Source organism: Gadus morhua, chromosome 14 (genome assembly GCF_902167405.1).
Source record: "Gadus morhua chromosome 14, gadMor3.0, whole genome shotgun sequence".
Lineage (NCBI taxonomy): Eukaryota > Metazoa > Chordata > Actinopteri > Gadiformes > Gadidae > Gadus > Gadus morhua.
In genome coordinates this window covers 3,991,759-4,009,664 of record NC_044061.1, presented here as the reverse complement: position 1 = coordinate 4,009,664, position 17,906 = coordinate 3,991,759, and the positions used below count along the sequence as shown (strand labels likewise).

At 45.6% G+C, this 17,906-nt stretch overlaps 1 protein-coding gene and 1 long non-coding RNA gene across 2 annotated transcripts; one reads left to right on the top strand and one right to left on the bottom strand.

Annotated features, from left to right (window-relative positions):
* Positions 1–4,540: 4,540 nt before the first annotated feature.
* On the top strand, positions 4,541–17,780 carry zdhhc13 (zDHHC palmitoyltransferase 13). The gene is made up of 17 exons (XM_030376894.1): positions 4,541–4,664; positions 5,254–5,462; positions 6,724–6,846; positions 7,282–7,359; positions 9,282–9,426; positions 9,672–9,736; positions 10,469–10,631; positions 11,230–11,355; positions 11,704–11,837; positions 12,269–12,369; positions 12,740–12,864; positions 13,082–13,144; positions 13,718–13,811; positions 13,909–13,992; positions 14,786–14,943; positions 15,355–15,449; positions 16,185–17,780. The coding sequence occupies exons 1-17, from the start codon at positions 4,641–4,643 to the stop codon at positions 16,321–16,323; spliced, it is 1,926 nt and encodes a 641-aa protein (XP_030232754.1). The 5' UTR covers positions 4,541–4,640; the 3' UTR covers positions 16,324–17,780.
* LOC115558627 (uncharacterized) lies at positions 6,107–7,335 on the bottom strand. The gene is made up of 2 exons (XR_003979360.1): positions 7,111–7,335; positions 6,107–6,838 (listed from the first exon to the last, which is right to left on the bottom strand). It is a non-coding gene; the product is annotated as an uncharacterized LOC115558627 (long non-coding RNA).
* Positions 17,781–17,906: the final 126 nt, after the last annotated feature.

Here is a 17,906-nt window from a genome sequence, read left to right as displayed (position 1 = left end):
CACGCTTCATTTGTCGGGGTTCGCGTTGGGACGGAGGTTTGGCGGCCGGTTTGAAGGGACGGAGGGAAAAGGTGGGGAAGACGGGGATGAGGGAGGGGTAGGGTGGGGGGAAAGGCCAAACAACAGGAATACAAGCACCAAACCCTGTCCGGAGTTCCCTCTCTCTCTCTCTCTCTCTCTCTCTCTCTCTCTCTCTCTCTCTCTCTCTCTCTCTCTCTCTCTCTCTCTCTCTCTCTCTCTCTCTCTCTCTCTCTCTCTCTCCCTCCCTCCCTCCCTCCCTCCCTCTCTCTCTCTCTCTCTCTCTCTCTCTCTCTCTCTCTCTCTCTCTCTCTCTCTCTCCCTCCCTCCCTCCCTCTCTCTCTCTCTCTCTCTCTCTCTCTCTCTCTCTCTCTCTCTCTCTCTCTCTCTCTCTCTCTCTCTCTCTCTCTCTCTCTCTCTCTCCCTCCCTCCCTCTCTCTCTCTCTCTCTCTCTCTCTCTCTCTCTCTCTCTCTCTCTCCCTCCCTCCCTCTCTCTCTCTCTCTGTCTCTCTCTCTCTCTCTCTCTCTCTCTCTCTCTCTCTCTCTCTCTCTCTCTCTCTCTCTCTCTCTCTCTCTCTCTCTCTCTCTCTCTCTCTCTCTCCCTCTCTCTCCCTCTCTCCCTCTTGCACGCCCCACAGAGGCTGCTACTGTTATATAATGCATGAGTGTGGGACGGCCCAGCGGGCGAGCCCTGCTGATTCAGCCGTATAGCCTCCTGCTCAGTGGCCCCCCCTTGCCACTCACACACCAGTGGTCCGGGGCCGCGGTGGGCGATCGAGACAGGCCGGCCGGGTGAGGGCGGCCACCTCCTCCCCTCCCCTTCACTCCCTCACTCCCCTCCCTCTCCCCTCGCCTCCCCTCCTTCCCCTCCCCTCCCTCCCCTCCTTCCCCTCCCCCCCTCCCTCCCCACTCTCCCCCCTCCCTCGGGTGGGTGCTCTGGATCAACCAAAGCGACCTTTTGCATGAGTGCCCTCCATCTGTGTGGCGGGCGGGACGCGTCCGTAGACAGGGGGCATTAGGCGGGATTATCACCCTGCTGCCCTTTTTGTGTTGGTGTCCATCTCCACAACCTCCCCCCCACACACACACACACACACACACACACACACACACACACACACACACACACACACACACACACACACAGACAGACCCTCGCCCACTCCCTTGCACCCCTCCCCCAGAGCCGCTGCTGCTGGCACTGCTCCTCAGAGATAGGGAGGACTGGTGCATTGGCAGGCTGCGGGAGCAGACAGCCAACCCCCCCCCCCCCCCCCCCCCCCCCCCCCCCCCCCACCACACTGCACGACCCCCCCCAACCACACACACCGCACGGCCCCTCACGACAACAGCCCAGCACACAGCCGCGCTTCACGGACACAGACGTGACAAAAGGAGTCGTTTGAAACCTTTGAAGATTTAGTCATCGAGATTTATTTATTAATCTTTGAGAATATCATGAGTTAGATATTGGATCAATATCGTCAATTGATTGCTTTACTTGCTTTCTTGTCTGCATTTGTGTTATTACCAGTAGTGTGTATGTGTATGAGTTTGTGTGCGTGTGTGTGTGTGTGTGTTTTGTGTGCGCGCCTACGTTTCCTCTCGACAATGAAGTGCGTGCCTGCGTGTGTGTGTGTGTGTGTGTTTGTCTGTGTGAGCAAGAGCTCACATGTTGTTAAATTACCCAAGCAGCCTCCCCCCCACCCCCCCCCCCCCCCACACACACACACCCCAGATCCAGTGCTTGAGAGGTCAGAAGGGGCTTGGGTCTCTGACCCTCGCTCTCGCCTGGCTGGTGTGCTTCAAGGCCAGCCGCTGAACCCGCCTCCCATTGGTGTCCTGGTTCAAGTGCACGCTGTGACCCTGCCATTGATTCTCCGGAGACGTGGAGACAGAGGGAGGGGTTTGGGGGGATTATAATAACAACAGAGTCTAACCTAGCTCTTCCGCTGTCTTCTTTGAAGTCTCTGGAACAACATGCCTTTATTTGTATCCATATCAAATAATATATAACTTTTGTAAATATGACCTTTCTGCATTAAACTTCAAATTGTGGACAGATTTGAAGCAGCATCCTAAGCATAAAGCAGAAAATCTTCCTGGGGGTTTAATATGGAAGAAACACCAGGAACCACACCCACTTGGAACACAGGCCTCAGCACTGCAGCTCAGCAATGCATTCTCCTTCCTACGGATCCCAGGCAGGTGAGGCTGTGCTCCCCCTCGACACCCATTACAGTGATTAGACCTCACACCCTCCTGCATGCGCCGAGGCACCCGGCAAACACACACTGCGCTGCCCGCGAAGACAAATCAAGTCCCTCCTCCTCCTCATTTGATTTTTTGCATCTTGAAATCACAACAGGCAGAGCGGCGACAGTTGGCCCCGGGGGCGACACGCACTTTATTACTATAATGAACTTCTATCAGCTGCGCCCCTTCTCACTTTCATATCTTAGCGAGCATCTCCGGAGATCCTGTGTAAAGTGTGCCACGAAGAGCGCCAGGCAGCCATTTAGTGTGCCCGCAATATTCCTCATTATCAGAACACTCCCCTCTTACGAGGGGGGATAATGGGATTTAGGATCTGAAGGTGAGTTAACCCACTCCTCCCCCCCTATTCCGACACGTCTGGGTTATATATATCATGTAATAATAGAACATTCCGGAGCAGCTTTTGTCGGGGGTTAAATAAAGGGATTGGAAGTGGTTGCGTGAAGTCCATTCATACGGCAGCACGGGCCTGCTCGGAGGTGAAACACACAAGCACTTTTCATGTTTTCACTGGACGGCTCCACTTCCTGATTCACTTAGTCCACATGAATGAGTACAATGTGGGTATTTCGTTGGGCTAACCTAAAGTGCTCCTTTATAGTGTCTTTCTTTTCTTTCGGCGCAGGTCTGGGTGACTCATTAAAGCTTGGTATTGTGTCGTTCCTTGACCAATTGTCCATATGGTTTCTTCTTGGCGGGCCTAGCTACTGTTCAGACACACACACACACACACACACACACACACACACACACACACACACACACACACACACACACACACACACACACACACACACACACACACACACACACACACACACACACACACACACACACACACACACACGTTTCACAAGTACCAAAGCTGGAGATATTAAACAAATAAAGCATTATAAGGCTTACCACAATTAAATCATTCTGGAATTACTTTTTTTGAATAAACAGGTATGGGAACTCTCTCCATATTTAATTTGAATTTTCAAGTGTTGTTGTATCTATAGTCTGACATTGCAAGGCCAACATGAACTTGCAGATTATTCTGGTTCCAAGGCTGGTAACTATATTCTGATTTAAAATGTGTACTATTTATTTCAGTTAAAATCACATCGTGTGCATAAATGATCAGCCTCATGAATAAAATAAACGATGCATAAAAAGTATTGCACAATGTTTCCAGTTCTGACATGGTAGCCTAATTGAAGTCCTATCTGTTGCAAAAATAAATATGACGTAACATTTGCAGCTAAACTGTCACCCTAAATGATGCAACACAATGCCAGCATGAGCACAAGTATTGTCATCCGTGAATAGTGAGGACTGCTCATGGAGGAAGCATCATATTTAGTTTAATATCATATAAAAAAAAAGATTATCAACAATCTCAATCCTAAAATAGATGCCTCATTGCAATGTAAATTACATATTGTCGCAAAGGAAACCTGTGTTCTCTATGCGATGTCGAACAAGTGAATTTGTGCAATGTATCAGTGCTCATTTGAAACGCTTTTGTTGGCCTGAATTCCGCTTTCTTCAAGATAGCCTGTCTCTTATCGTCCACTGAATGGTGGCGCCCTCTGCTGCTGGTCGCTTGGAACTGCAAGCTTCCAGTCAGCTCAATGTGGTCCACGACCAAAGCTGTATGAGACCCCTCAAACCAACCCATCTGGAGGCATGATAAGAACAGTGGGTTACAAAAAATCTAAGATCAATTAAAACAATACATAGAACTTGAATGTCAAGTTCTAGGAAGAGCTTAAACGTTAAGTTCTGTTTTTGTCATGATTATGATGCATTATCAGTCACCCCAAATTGTCTTACATACAGATCTGCCTTTTGGCTGAGAACAGGTGTAGTGTATGTTCCTTTAATGTCTGATACCTCTCCTACCCCAGGGACCATATATGAGATCGATTCTGGATTTGGGGAATGGAAAAATGCTTTGCGCTGTCCAGTCGACCAATCACCTGTACTGCAACGTGAGAGACAGCCCATTCAGGTAACAAAATGCAGGAAAGAGAAAGTGAAACTGAAGGCTCCTCAATAGGCTGACACATCAGGGACGTGCACAATGCGCACTGATGTTGCAGGTATGTCTACGTTGACTTCGCTAAAAAATCAATAAAAAAACATTCTAGTATCAAAATAAAACCCAGGAAATACACCAATAAGTAGACTAATTCTGTCTGATATTTATATATTCATGTCCATCTACTATACTGTGTACGGTCCTTGTGTTTTTCAACAGTTCCCGAGAATTTGCATTATGTGGCGCCGAACTTTTATTGTGAAAGACCAGGGAAGTAAGTCCGCGCTGATGCTGAGAAGGAACTCCTCTTCTCCACATTATGGACTGGAACGAAGATAAAAATGTGAGTTATCATCGAGTCGTTATGTTGTATTGACTAAATACGTGGTTTTTTGCAGTGATAAGGTGGATACTGCGTGTCTGCGTGTCTCTGTTTAGCACACTGTGAGCTAGCAGCTAGCTCAGACGCTAGCCGACCTGTGCACCTGAGACGCGCCAGTCAGCATCTTTAACAGGCTCAGAGACTCAAGACACCTCGTATGCATACTTTTACACCCTTTTGTTTTTCTGAAATGACCCATAAACAGCAACAGGGTCGACTTGGTTCGTTTTATGTTTAATTCTTCTACGGTTTGGGTCAAACTCGTTCAACCTGTCATCAACCAGATCAGAACCCCGGAAGTGATTTTCCCTCATGCATCTGTCTGTCCACAGTAGTTCACATAGCTTTATAATCTACTAAAAATTATCTTCTCCTAACCAGTCCCTGGCAGTGATCTGATATTAGGTACATATTAGATAGCCTGCCATTGAATAGGCACAATATAAATTGCATTAGTGTTTTGCAATACCTAGTAAACATGCTTATATTCAGAAACGATTTACTGTTTAGTGTCACATATGAATGAATTAGTGCTCTTTATTTCTTCCAGGGTCACAACCACGGTGGTGAGTGTGGACATAGTCACGGACGGGGTCACTCACACAGTCACGGGCCCAGGATGCCCGGGTATGGCCCACCGTTTCCCGGCATGAATTTCCCTGGACAGTTTGGCAAAAGCTCTGACCCGACCATGATCAACACTGCTCCCCGGTCACACATGGACGAGAGCAGCAACTGGGATATCGTCAAGGCCACACAGTAAGACCAGACCCTGTTCACTTCATAATGTAGATACAGTAGGGCTGAACCTGGTAAAGTATAGATTATTGTGTACAGACTGAACCTGGTAAGGTATAGTGTATTATTTACAGTCGGCACCTGTTTGATCTCAAACTGGCCTTACAGTATGAAGAGATTAAACTATGTCCCCTTCCTATTTCGACTGAAGATTTCAGTGGTAGTTTCTGCCTGCAGAACACCTGTGTTGTTTCTGTGTCTTTGTGAATGAAGCCCAAGAATACTATGAAAGGCTCACTCTTAGCTGACTGTGTGCTTTAACAGGTTACTGTGAGTATAGTGCTGCATACCACAGCTAATTGAAGAGTGAGCCTCATCTACTGAGTAATCTGTGTGAGGGTGCAGCAGGTCAAAGGTCGCCATTGTTCTAAAACTAGAAGAAACAACATGTATTTACAAATGTCAGGTATATTTCCCCTATAAAGAGGTTCTTGTTCGACAAGTCATCATAATTAGGACAAGTGTATTGTATTTGATGCATTTTGAGGTTGAATGAGAGTTGGTTCACTAAACTCTCAGCGGTGAGTGCTTTTAGTTTTTCAACCGAAAAAGAGGATCAACCGAAAAAGACCAATACACTGAATAAGCACTGTTTTAAGATAAGATAAGGTAAGATAAGATATACTTTATTCATCTCAGCAGAGAAATGTAGGTTGTTCCAGAAGCCAGCATACATACACAACACAACACATGTATACATACATATCCCACCTAAACAAAACCATGCACCCACAATACCTAGCCTAGGATAGAAAAAGTGGAATGGATGGAGCAAATTGACGCATGTTCAACGTATTTCACCACAGTAAGCTGTATAGTATATTAGAGTGTCACTTGTCTTCTAAAATAAATAAATAATAATAATCTTTGTACTACTATGACACACTTTTTGTTATTCTCATCAAGTTAAAAATGAACAGTCGGGCGAACGCTAAATAGGCCTCCACTAGTTTCACAGAGACAGCCTTTCAGTTGTGACCTTATGCAAATGAGAGATCAGGTCTGAGGCTTCAACTAATCGAATCACTGAAATATTAACGACGGCTTGGGAGCTCCCTGAGCGATCCCGTTTTCAGGGTGCGATTGATGATGGCTTTTGAATCCTCTCATGTATGCACGCATCTTTCAGGTTCTATACAATCGGTGATCGATTGAAGTGCTTTCCACCTGCTACTTGAAACAGGCCCAAGGCGTGGCAGCTCATGGCCTGTGTTTGTTCTAGGTTTGGCGTGTTGGATCGCTGTAAGGAGCTGGTGGAGGCAGGATATGACGTCAGACAGCCGGATAAGGAGAACGTCACCCTCCTGCACTGGGCTGCCATCAATAACCGCTCAGACCTGGTCAAGTAAGATAAGGGGAAATATGAGTGATTAATATACTCTTATAGTAATTGCTGCACTTCTCATCAACGTGGATGTAATGTCATTCTAAAATTGCTTCAACGTTCATGTCCTTTAGACCTCAGTCTCACACTACTCAGTTATTGTTAATAATACAGTTGATTCAAATGTTAACTTCCGTTAAAGTCTAGACTAAAAGGTTAATCTACAAGTCTGCAGCATCATTTAAATGCAAAACGATAACTACAGAAATACAATAAAGCACTGACCTTTCGCCTCACCAACACTGATGCACCACAGAACAAATGACCACCACCTAGGGACCGCTAGAATACACCTGCGCACCGAAGGCAGAGGAAACCTCCATAGTAACGGTTGGAAAAGGTCATACCGTGGACGGTGACCCATTCCTCTTCTGTATCCTTCTCTTTTTGTGGCAGGTACTACATGTCTAAGGGTGCCATCGTGGACCAGCTGGGTGGGGACCTGAGCTCTACCCCTCTCCAGTGGGCCATCAGGTGAATATTAACAGGATACGGCGAGTGGCTCGTGGGTAATAGGTTGTGTTTGCTCCCTTTTGTTTGGTGTTGCAGTAATCTTGACGGCACACAAAATACACATGCAAAACGTTATTATATGTATATATATATATTAGGCCTTAGCAAGCTAACACGTTAATTACACGTTGCGTTACAACGCAATCTTATTTTAAAGCGATTAATACAAATTGGACGCATTAACACGCGTTCTCTTTTCTTTCTTTTTATTACTTTGATTTTGAAAGGTTTTTCCCAAGGAATGTCAACATTCATATCAGAAATTATTTTTGTTTTTAGTTCCACTTACTTACTTTACATTCAATACATTCAATGAGTGCCTGATTACAATTGCAGTAAGTGACAGTCTGTTTACAATTCCTAAATCTCTTTCTGTGTTCCATAAGTTTTAGTCTAGTTCTAAAACTTATGGAACACAGAAAGGTCTAGTTCTTGCTTGTTAAGTAAATTTGGTGTGAATGATAATGTGTCATTCTATTTAATAATATAATTTTAAAAGTGTGATTAATCGCGAGTTAACTCACCAATACTATGCGATTAATCGCGATTAAAACTTTTACTCTTTGCCTAGCCCTATTATAGCCCCATATATATATATATATATATATATATATATATATATATATATATATATATATATATATATATATATGTATATATATATATATATATATTAGAGCTGTCAAGCGATTAAAATATTTAATCGTGATTAATCGCATTAATGTCATAGTTAACTCTAATTAATCGCGATTAATCACAAATTATTTTTCTATGCTAAATATCCCTTGATTTTTTTGTCCCATAATTCTTCTCATTTTAATTCTCTTATCAACATGGTGAAGTGCATCGGCTTGCCTTGTGCAAATGATTTTTTATTGATAACAACATTGGCATATACACTGATCAAAACAGGACGATACAAAAAAAGAGCCTATAGTGCAATTAAACGACTGCTTTGAACAAATGTCATTTGAACATAGCAGTCAGGCTTCTGCTTCTTTGTTTTGAGCCAAAGAATTTTTTTTTTTTTTTTTTTTTATAAAATAATTGCGTTAATCGCGCGATAAAAATTTAACACCGTTAAATTTGGTTTGCGATAACGCCGTTAATAACGCGTTTAACTGACACCTCATATATATATATATATATATATTTCCCGCTGTAGTTTATTCCCCAGAAGAACCTGGATGTGATATTTGCATTACATGCAACGGTTTTTGACAGTCCATGTACCTAATATCAGATCACTGCCAGGGAGAAGATAAGTATTAGTAGATTATAAAGCTACTATTGTGGACCGACAGGTGCAATAGGGAACATCACATCTGGGTTCTGCAGGGGCCTCAAACGTCGACACAACAGGTCGAACGAGTTTGACCTAAACCGTTGACTAATTAAACATAGAACGAGTAAAGTCGACGTGCAGCTGTTTATGGGTTAATACAGAGGACAAAGGTTGTAAAAGGATCTCTGTGAAGGGCCTTTGGTCTCTGAGCCCGTTAAAGAGGCGGACTGGTGCACCTCAGGTAGACTGGTCGGCTGATAGGAAATCTGTGTGTTTAAAGGAGAGATCCGGTGTAAAATGGATCTGGGATATATTTAATATGATGACGAGTTGGAATGTTCGTTTGGGAGCAAAAAAAAAGCGCATGTAGACGCATTCTTAAGTTGGCTGTTTTTAGCCGATTCTACCAAAACGCTATAAACTTGGAACGATGGGGGCATGTGTTAGAATCGTTAGCGTTTTGGTAGAATCGGCCCAAAAAAGCCAACTTAAGATTTCACATTCCAACTCGTTATCACACTAAACATATCCCAGATCCATTTGACACCGGAGTTCTCCTTTAAAGTTCGGTCTCCTAACCAGCGGCGCTTGTCTCCAGGCAGGGCCACCTCCCCATGGTGATCGAGCTGCTGAGACACGGGGCGGATCCTTCCATCGCCGACGGAGAGGGCTACCGCAGCCTGCACCTGGCCATCCTCTACCAGCACCTGGCCGTCGCAGCCTATCTCATGGCCAAGGGGCAGGTCTGTCCCCCACGTCTCTCTGTTACGCTCGGGAATGGGTTAACCTAGCAACTGTTGGTGCTTCTTGTTTCTATGAATATCCTTACTGTACCGACAGTGATACGTTGTTTCTGCTAAATGCCCTAAATGTAAATGTTAAAGCTCTCTCAAACGCTTTTATCATAAATATTCACTCTCTGATGCCGACTCTGTGTATTTGTTGTGGAGCCTCTTTCTCATGCTCTGCTTCTTTTTTTATATTTCAGGAAGTCGACAGTCCCGACTGCAACGGACAAACGCCCCTGATGTTGGCAGCCCAGAAGATCATCGGGTAAACCCCCCACCCCTGCACTTCTTTAGAACACGCTCGTGCTCTGGTGCTCGGCACTTGGTTCTATGCCCGTCCTTCCTGTACCGACCGACATGTCTGGTTGTTTCTCTTCTTCTGACAAATGCCCTTATTGGAAGTGGCTTTGGATAAAAGCGTCTGCTAAATGTAAATGTATTTTATGCCAGTCATTTCCTTCTGGCATCTCAAAGTTTTTCTGACTTAATCGATGGGAAGGCATGTGTGTGCAAATTGCTGTTATCGATCTGATGAAAAACAGTCTCTCTCTCTCTCTCTCTCTCTCTCTCTCTCTCTCTCTCTCTCTCTCTCTCTCTCTCTCTCTCTCTCTCTCTCTCTCTCTCTCTCTCTCTCTCTCTCTCTCTCTCTCTCTCTCTCTCTCTCTCTCTCTCTCTCTCTGTGTGTGTGTCTCTGTGTCTGTGTGTTTGCCTCTGTGTGTGTTTGCCTATCTCTCTGTCGTCCTCTCTCTCTATCTCTATTTTCAATTCAAATTAAAAAAGCTTTATTGGCATGGGAAATAAACAATTTTCATTGCCAAAGCAGGTGAACGATAAAGAGGTTAAGGTGTAAAACGTTAAATACAAAATATCTATAAATATCAGATATTATACCAAGTACTATAAAAAGTAAGATGTGGGATATTCTCTACAGATACACAGTATTTACAATATGTAGGATTTGTGCGAAAGTGCAATTATTATCTCTATCCCCCCGCAGGCCGGAGCCCACCAACTTCCTGATCAAGAACAACGCGTCCCTGAGCAGCGTGGACAAGGTGAACCGGAACACGGCGCTGCACTGCGCCGTGCTGGCGGGGAACGTAGACGCCGCCGACGTGCTGCTGGAGGCCGGCGCCAGCGTGGACGCCGAGAACATCAACGTGAGTCCCTCTCTCAACGCCGCTGTCCCCCCGTCCCCCTGTCCCCCCGTCCCCGCACGCCCTTCAGACACATCTTAGAGAGAGAGAGAGGGAGGGACAGAGATATTTCCCGCTGTAGTTTATTCCCCAGCAGTTCCTGGAAGTGATGTTTGCATGCTAAACGTTTTTTGACGGTACATGTATGTACTTTTCAGATCACTGCCAGGGACTGGGTAGGAGAAGATAAGTTTTAGTCGATTATAAAGCTACTATTGTGGACCGACAGCTGCACTAGGGAACATCACTTCTGGGTTCTGCAGGGGCCTCAAACCTCGACCCGACAGGTCGAACGAGTTTGACCCAAACCATTGACGAATTAAACTTAGAACGAGTAAAGTCGACCGTGCTGCTGTTTATGGGTCAATACAGAGGACAAAGGGTGTAAAAGGATCTCTGTGAAGGGCCTTTGGTCTCTGAGCCCGTTAAAGAGGCGGACTGGTCGGCTAATAGGAGGGATTGGGTTTGGGTTTGGTGTCATGTTCTCCGTGATGTACCCGGGCTGCGGTGCTGAACCCCCGTGCCCTCGCTGTGCGCGTGTCCCCTCTCTGCCCTCCCCCAGGGCCACACGCCCATCGACCTGGCCCGCCAGGTCCACAGCCCCCTGCTGGTCCAGATGCTGGACCACGTCAAGCAGGAGAGGATCCGCTCCAACTCGCGCTGTGTGCGCATGCTCAGCAAGTACAGGGTGAGGCGGGGGCAGACCTCATCGCCACAACACCACCACCACAGCCCCTGCATATTTATTAATATTATATATATTTATTTGTGCATTTATGTTTTTTTTCATGCTAAGGGAGTTTTTTCTTGCCCTCTAGGGGGCTAGGGTCAGGGGATGTCATAAATATACGTACCGAAAAGCCCTTTGAGACTGTCCGAGTGATTAAGTGCTATACAAATTGAATGGAATAGAATGGGACATCCAAATGTCTGATGTTGAATTGGGATTCTGCCGTGCTGTCATCGAACTCGAAATGAGATCGGATTAGAGGACGAGGTTTTGGACGCTGACGTTCCTGTGTCCCTGTCCTGCCAGTCGTTCATGCAGTTGGTGTTCTGCGTGGGGCTGTTGGGGTGCGTGGGGGCGATCGCCGACCTGAACACGGACTCGTGGCTGCTGAAGGGAGCTCTGCTGGCGGGCCTCATTGGCGCAGTCAACCTCATGTGCAGGTGAGAGGACCTCAGTGTTTCAAGATATCGTTAACCTCGTAGCGTTATTGCCTATGCCATATTTTGGCCAAATTGTTCATTGTTAATTCAGCCCTAATGTAGTGCTCCCTCTGGTGTAATTCCGATGTACTGCATTCAGAATCAGAATCAGTTACTTTGAATAAATCTTATTGTACAAGTACTGAAGGGTAAAATGCTCAGGCTTTGTTCCTCAACAGCCACATAGCAGCAACAATACAAGATAAAGTGAATACAAATAAGTACAAACATGTAAAAATAAGTAGTAGCAACAATAGATCACAATAATAAAAATAGAATAAAGCCCGAGATTTATTATATAGCGCAAATGTGTGCCTTGCACACTCCAAATGCAGAAACACGGGTAGTGGAACGCTCTCCATTAAATCCAAGTGTTATTTGCGCCTGCTCAGGAAGCTGCCCAACTCGGCCTTCTCGGCTGGTTTACCGCCTGCTGCCCTCCTCGCCTCCATCTTCTGGTTCCTGGTCACCTGGTTCCTGTGGTTCCTTCCAGATATCCTTCCACCACGGACTACTTCTTCAGTCCCCCCCCTCGAAGCGACATGACACCAAACACATTAGATGTACCGTTGTACGCTCGCAATCGTCTCGCTAAACGAAACCGATTTATTTTAAAGATGAGCTTATGGTAAATGGTAAACGGACTGCGTTTATACAGCGCTTTTCTAACCGGTGGCCACTCAAAGCACTTACTACAATATCGCCATTCACGCCCCGACGGCGGTGTCAGCCACGCAAGGCGACAACCAGCTCGTCGGGAGCAGTCAGGGCGAGGTGCCTTGCTCAGGGACACCTCGACGCACCCTCAACCTTTTAAACGTCAAGTCGTTGTTGGTGGAGGTTTCTCCTTGACCTGGAGTCACATGGCGCCAGCGCCACGGTCCAGGCCCTCTTCACGCTGAACACGGCCTCCCTGCTCTACTTCTACCTCCGCACCTGCAGGACAGACCCGGGCGTGGTCCGCGCTACCGAGGAGGAGAAGAAAATGGTAGGCTCCTTGTTAGGATAGGCTTTGGTTCTTCCTCTTGTTCTCCTTCTTCCTGTTTTTCTTGTTCTTCTTTGTCCTGTTGTTCTTGTTGTTCTTCTTTGTCCTGTTGTTCTTTTTCTTATTTTTTTTTATTGATCTTGTTGTTCTTCTTGTTCTTCGTCTTCATCTCCATGCACAAATCTGAGGGGTTATGTATTTTGTTTCTCCACGCGGGCAGAATGTGCTGATGTTGGCTGAGGCCGGTTTTCTGGACCCGAGGATCTTCTGCACCTCCTGTATGGTGAGTCTTCACAAACCTTCGCAGCAACTCATTTACTCTTCAATAGCTTCATTCAAACGTGTATTTCTTAGGGTGCATCCGAATACTAAGTATATACTATTTCTGTTCAGTGTCTACTACTTGACCCTTAATAGAGCACATTCTACAGCTATGCGTAGAACGCCTCAGAATGCTTCCAAACACCACCAAAACGCCCCCGGATGTTTGGAGATCACCGTATTTCCCCTCTGTGCGCTTCAGACCAGATGCCGGCAAAATCAAAGTCACCCGCGATAATTTACCGATTTCCTTTTCTTCTTTTTTTTCACCGCTGCGTTCTTCTTCTTCGGATACCACTCCGGGTGAATTGTGGGATAGCGTAGTGACCTACCGTTTGTATACTGTGGCGGTAGTACGCATTCGGAAACTTTTTGCCTACTACACACAATGCGTACTGAGCATTCAGACGCGCTATATTTGTGACGTACTACAAAATGCCTCAAGTATGAGTATTCGGATGCAGCCTTAGACTTTAAAATGGCACTTTTCTACCCCGAAACAAAATGTCTGCCTTTTATTTCCCCTTCCTTCCAGATTAAGAAGCCCATGAGAGCCAACCACTGCTTCAGCTGTGACGCTTGCGTGGCCAAGCAGGACCATCACTCCATATGGACCAACAACTGCATAGGTGGGAGAGCCCCCTCCTCCACACAGGTGTCCCCCCTAGTGCCTGTCTAGAACGCTCCGGGTCCTAACGTCTCCCACTCCGCCCCCCCCCCCCCCAGGTGCACGGAACCACCGGTTCTTCGTCCTGTTCGTGGCGGCCATGGTGGCGATGGGAGCCTGGGTGTTCTACGGCTGTCTCACGTGTAAGTGTCCGTCCCCTCTGCAGTGGTGCACAGTGTGCCCAGTGGTTTCCAGCCGGTGGGCGTCGAGGCAAAGCTAGAGGGAAGGGCTCGGAAGTCATTTCTGCTAACAGTATTTGATTTGATTGAAATTTATTTCGAACATGTAAAAGAAAACAAAAAATATGTATCATACAGAAATGAATGATGTTAAACAAAATAGAAAGCATAATTAGTTACATAAATGATAAATACTTGATAATTGTAACATGTTCCAAAAGGAGTGGGAAGAAGTTTACACTTATTTATGCCCACCCCTTCTCCGTAACTCATTGAAATTAAGATTCCTTAGTCATAATAATAATAATAATTATTAACATTTTCATTTATTATTTATAAATATATATATATATTATATATTATATATTATTTTTTAACGTATCCAAACATATCATTTTTTTTTTAATAAAATGTATAACTTATATGTTCATATCATATATATGTATACAGTATAATTAGTACTGGTTATGCTGGGCTTCGTTTCAATACGTGTTCTTGGCAAATAGTTAGATTTGGCGTTCAAAATTGTATGAGCATGTTTGGCGATCTATGGTGTGTGTGTGAAATATTTTGAAAATATCCAATAAAACATCCCCCCAACAAGGTGGGATATTATGTGTCCTCATTTCCTCCAACTTCCCAAAACGAAGAATTTGTGCCTTGAATTTCTGGTTGGGTTTGTTGGAGAACCACCCAGTTGGTGCAGATGTGCTTCCTTTTGACTGTGTGTGTGTGTCTCTGTGTCTTGCGTCTCCAGACTGGTCCAAGCACTGCTCGCTGAACTACCAGGAGCAGGGCGTGTGGGGCGTGCTGACAGCCCTGGTGAGCTGCTCTCCCTGGGTGCTCATCGTCTTCTGCATGGCCTTCTACCACACGGCCTGGACCTCCGTCATCCTGCTGCTGCAGCTCCACCAGGTCTGTGTGTCCGGTGTCCCGCCCCCTTCAGGGCTCCCCGTATCCCCCATGGTGGCTACTAAAGCTGCCCCCCCCAACCCCTTTACCTTATCAGCTGGGCAAGGGTGTACTTCAGCTGTTGGCATAAGAAATCTCCATTAACGTGTATGTGTGTGTGTGTGTGTGTGTGTGTGTGTGTGTGTGTGTGTGTGTGTGTGTGTGTGTGTGTGTGCGCGGGCGTGACTCGCGTGCGTGCGTGCGTGCCTGACTCGCGTGCGTGCGTGCGTGCTTAAGACTATTTCTTTGCGAGACCATGGGGTACTTCCCACTGTTGTGATCTTCAACCAGTTTTCCCACATTGGTTGCCAGCACCCAAAGGAGAGTTGAAGCTTTTGTCGTTGATTTGTTATTTTTGTGTTTGTATTTCACCAGATCGCGTTCCTGGGCCTGACCACGGCAGAGAGAATCAACCTGATGCACCACCAGAAAAAGCACCCCAAGTCCTCCATGAGACAGAACCCTTACAAGTAAGCTCCGTCGCGCCACCTGATCCTCCTGGTCCCTTTTAAGCAATGGTTCTCAAAGTGCGGCCCGCAGAAACATTCCTGGCGGCCCGCAATGACATGCAGATGTAAATAAAAAATAATAATAATATAAAGAGAAATCTCGACTCTCTCTAGCTTTGAATTAAATCCTTTTACATTTGTTTGTTTTAATCCGACTGTACATTACTTTGAAAGGATGAACCTCAATTTCGTGATTTAGACCTCACTTGACCTCTCTCCCAGAGATCCACGGTGCAATGTTTTTTTTCACCGCTGGTATGCTGACAGCGTTTCCCGCCAGTTTTTTTTTTCCTTTGGTGTCCCTCAGTCAAATGTTGGGTTCCTAAATTGGCCCTCAGCTGTCAAAACTTTGAGAACCCCTGCTTTTAAGGATCTGTTTAAATAGTAAATGGACTGCATTTACTCAGCGCTCCTCTAACCAGGGCCACTGGTTAGAAAAGCGCTTTACAATACTGCCTAACATTCACCCGTTCATGCACACATTCACACACCGGCGGCGGTGTCAGCCACACAAGGCGACAGCCAGCTCGTCGGGAGCAGTCAGGGTGAGGCGTCTCGCTCAGGGACAGCTCGACACTCAGCTAGGAGGAGCCGGGGATCGAACCCGCAACCTTCGGACTACCAGCCAAGCCGCTCTACGCCCTGAGCCAGATGCTGCCCATGGTCCCTAACATCTCTGCTCCCCGTCCTCCACAGCATGGGCATCGTGAGGAACCTGGCCTCCTTCTTCCAGCTGCGCTGCTGCGGCCTCTTCAAGCCCCCCGTCACAGACTGGACCCAGCAGGGCCCGTTTGGCCGCGACCTGGCGCGCTTCGGGCCCCCCGATACGGTTTGAGAGGCCCCCCAACACGTCCCAGCCTTCCCTGGGGAGGGGGGGGACAGGACTGTGGGAGCTAGACCGGGAGCACACTGCTAATTTATATACAGTATAGAGAAGGACATACAGTGATATAAACGAAATACGTGCTTTTGAGTCTTTCCCGTCGGGAGGAACCACTGTTAAGGGAGAAGGCACAAGTAGGAGCCCTCGTTTTATTCCAAGTCGCTTTTCCAGTCTCTCTTTCTACAGAATGCCGTTGCCTTATACTTGACTTATGCTAGAGGTGAGGGAGGAACCGTTTTTCCGTTGGATGAAGTGAAGGGTCCGCCTTTAGTGGCCTAGCTTATGTTTGAAGTTTCTATTTGTTTTGTTTTTTATATAAAATATATGTACAAAATAAGTCAGCCTATTTTTCTATCGTTGTTTACGAAATATCGATCTTTTAAAATGTACATTTGCAAAACTTTTGTAAGAGACGCATGTGTTTGTTATTGAATGACCACTACGGTGAAAAGATTTGAGGTCTTTTTTTATCTTCTATTTGACCGGCTCTATAAAGGAAACTCAATGTCTGTTGCTCTCAAAACCGGTGTCCTTGACACCCTACATTTTTCCTTTATCCATTGGTCATTCTTGCCGTGCCGAGGCAGACCTGGCCAAGTTGATTTTCATTTCCATTCCCAGTTCAAACGCAACCGAGGTGCGTTTGAACTGGGAATAGAAACGCAAATGGAAATCTCTGGAGTCAATCCTCGCACGACCCGCAGCCGAAGAGAGTTGTGTTGACGTCAGCCCTGGTGTCTGTTCGGAGCGAGAATTTATCCCTCAAATTGTAGGAACATAGACCGATAAAATTACAATAATTGCGTTTGTGTATGCAACGCATCGCCATGCACGCAAAGTATGTCTAGAGTTCTCAACGCCTGAATCGATATAATTCATTATTCCTATAACTGTGTATGCCTAATTAAAAATGGTAAGGATGGAAGTGAGCTCCATGATTTTAGTTTGACAATATCCGCTTGCAAAGCAAAGTAGTACATCGAAAAATGACAATTTTTCACATTATCAGAATGCTTCACGCCTAAAATATACAGTTGTGTTTTAAAGGTCCTCATTGGAGTCTTGTTATTAGTTCACTCTACATTACAGCGTCTTTCAGACGGACTTTACCCTACAGCGCCCTCTCTTGGCAGTTTAACGTTATGAATGGGAGAAGTTAAATGACGGAAATGTTCCAGAGATGTTACTTGGTTTTGGCAGTTTTATCCCTGTTCCAACTCAAACATGACCCCATGCAATGAACGTTTATGTACCATCAGGTCATTGCACTGGAATTAATAAATCACTCTTTGCTTCTCATTTCGCAATTATTTATATTTGAAATGTAAATATTACATCAGAATATACCAAAGGATTGTAAAGGTTTCGTTATACTAACAGTTTAGAGTAAATAAAGTACATAAAATAAACACATTATTTTTTGCTTACTTAAACATTTTTGGCCTTGATATATTTTGTGTGCGTGTGTCAACATTTGTCGGTTTTATTTTTTCTATAATGTATTTCAAATCTCGGGTTAGTCTCTATCAGCAGAG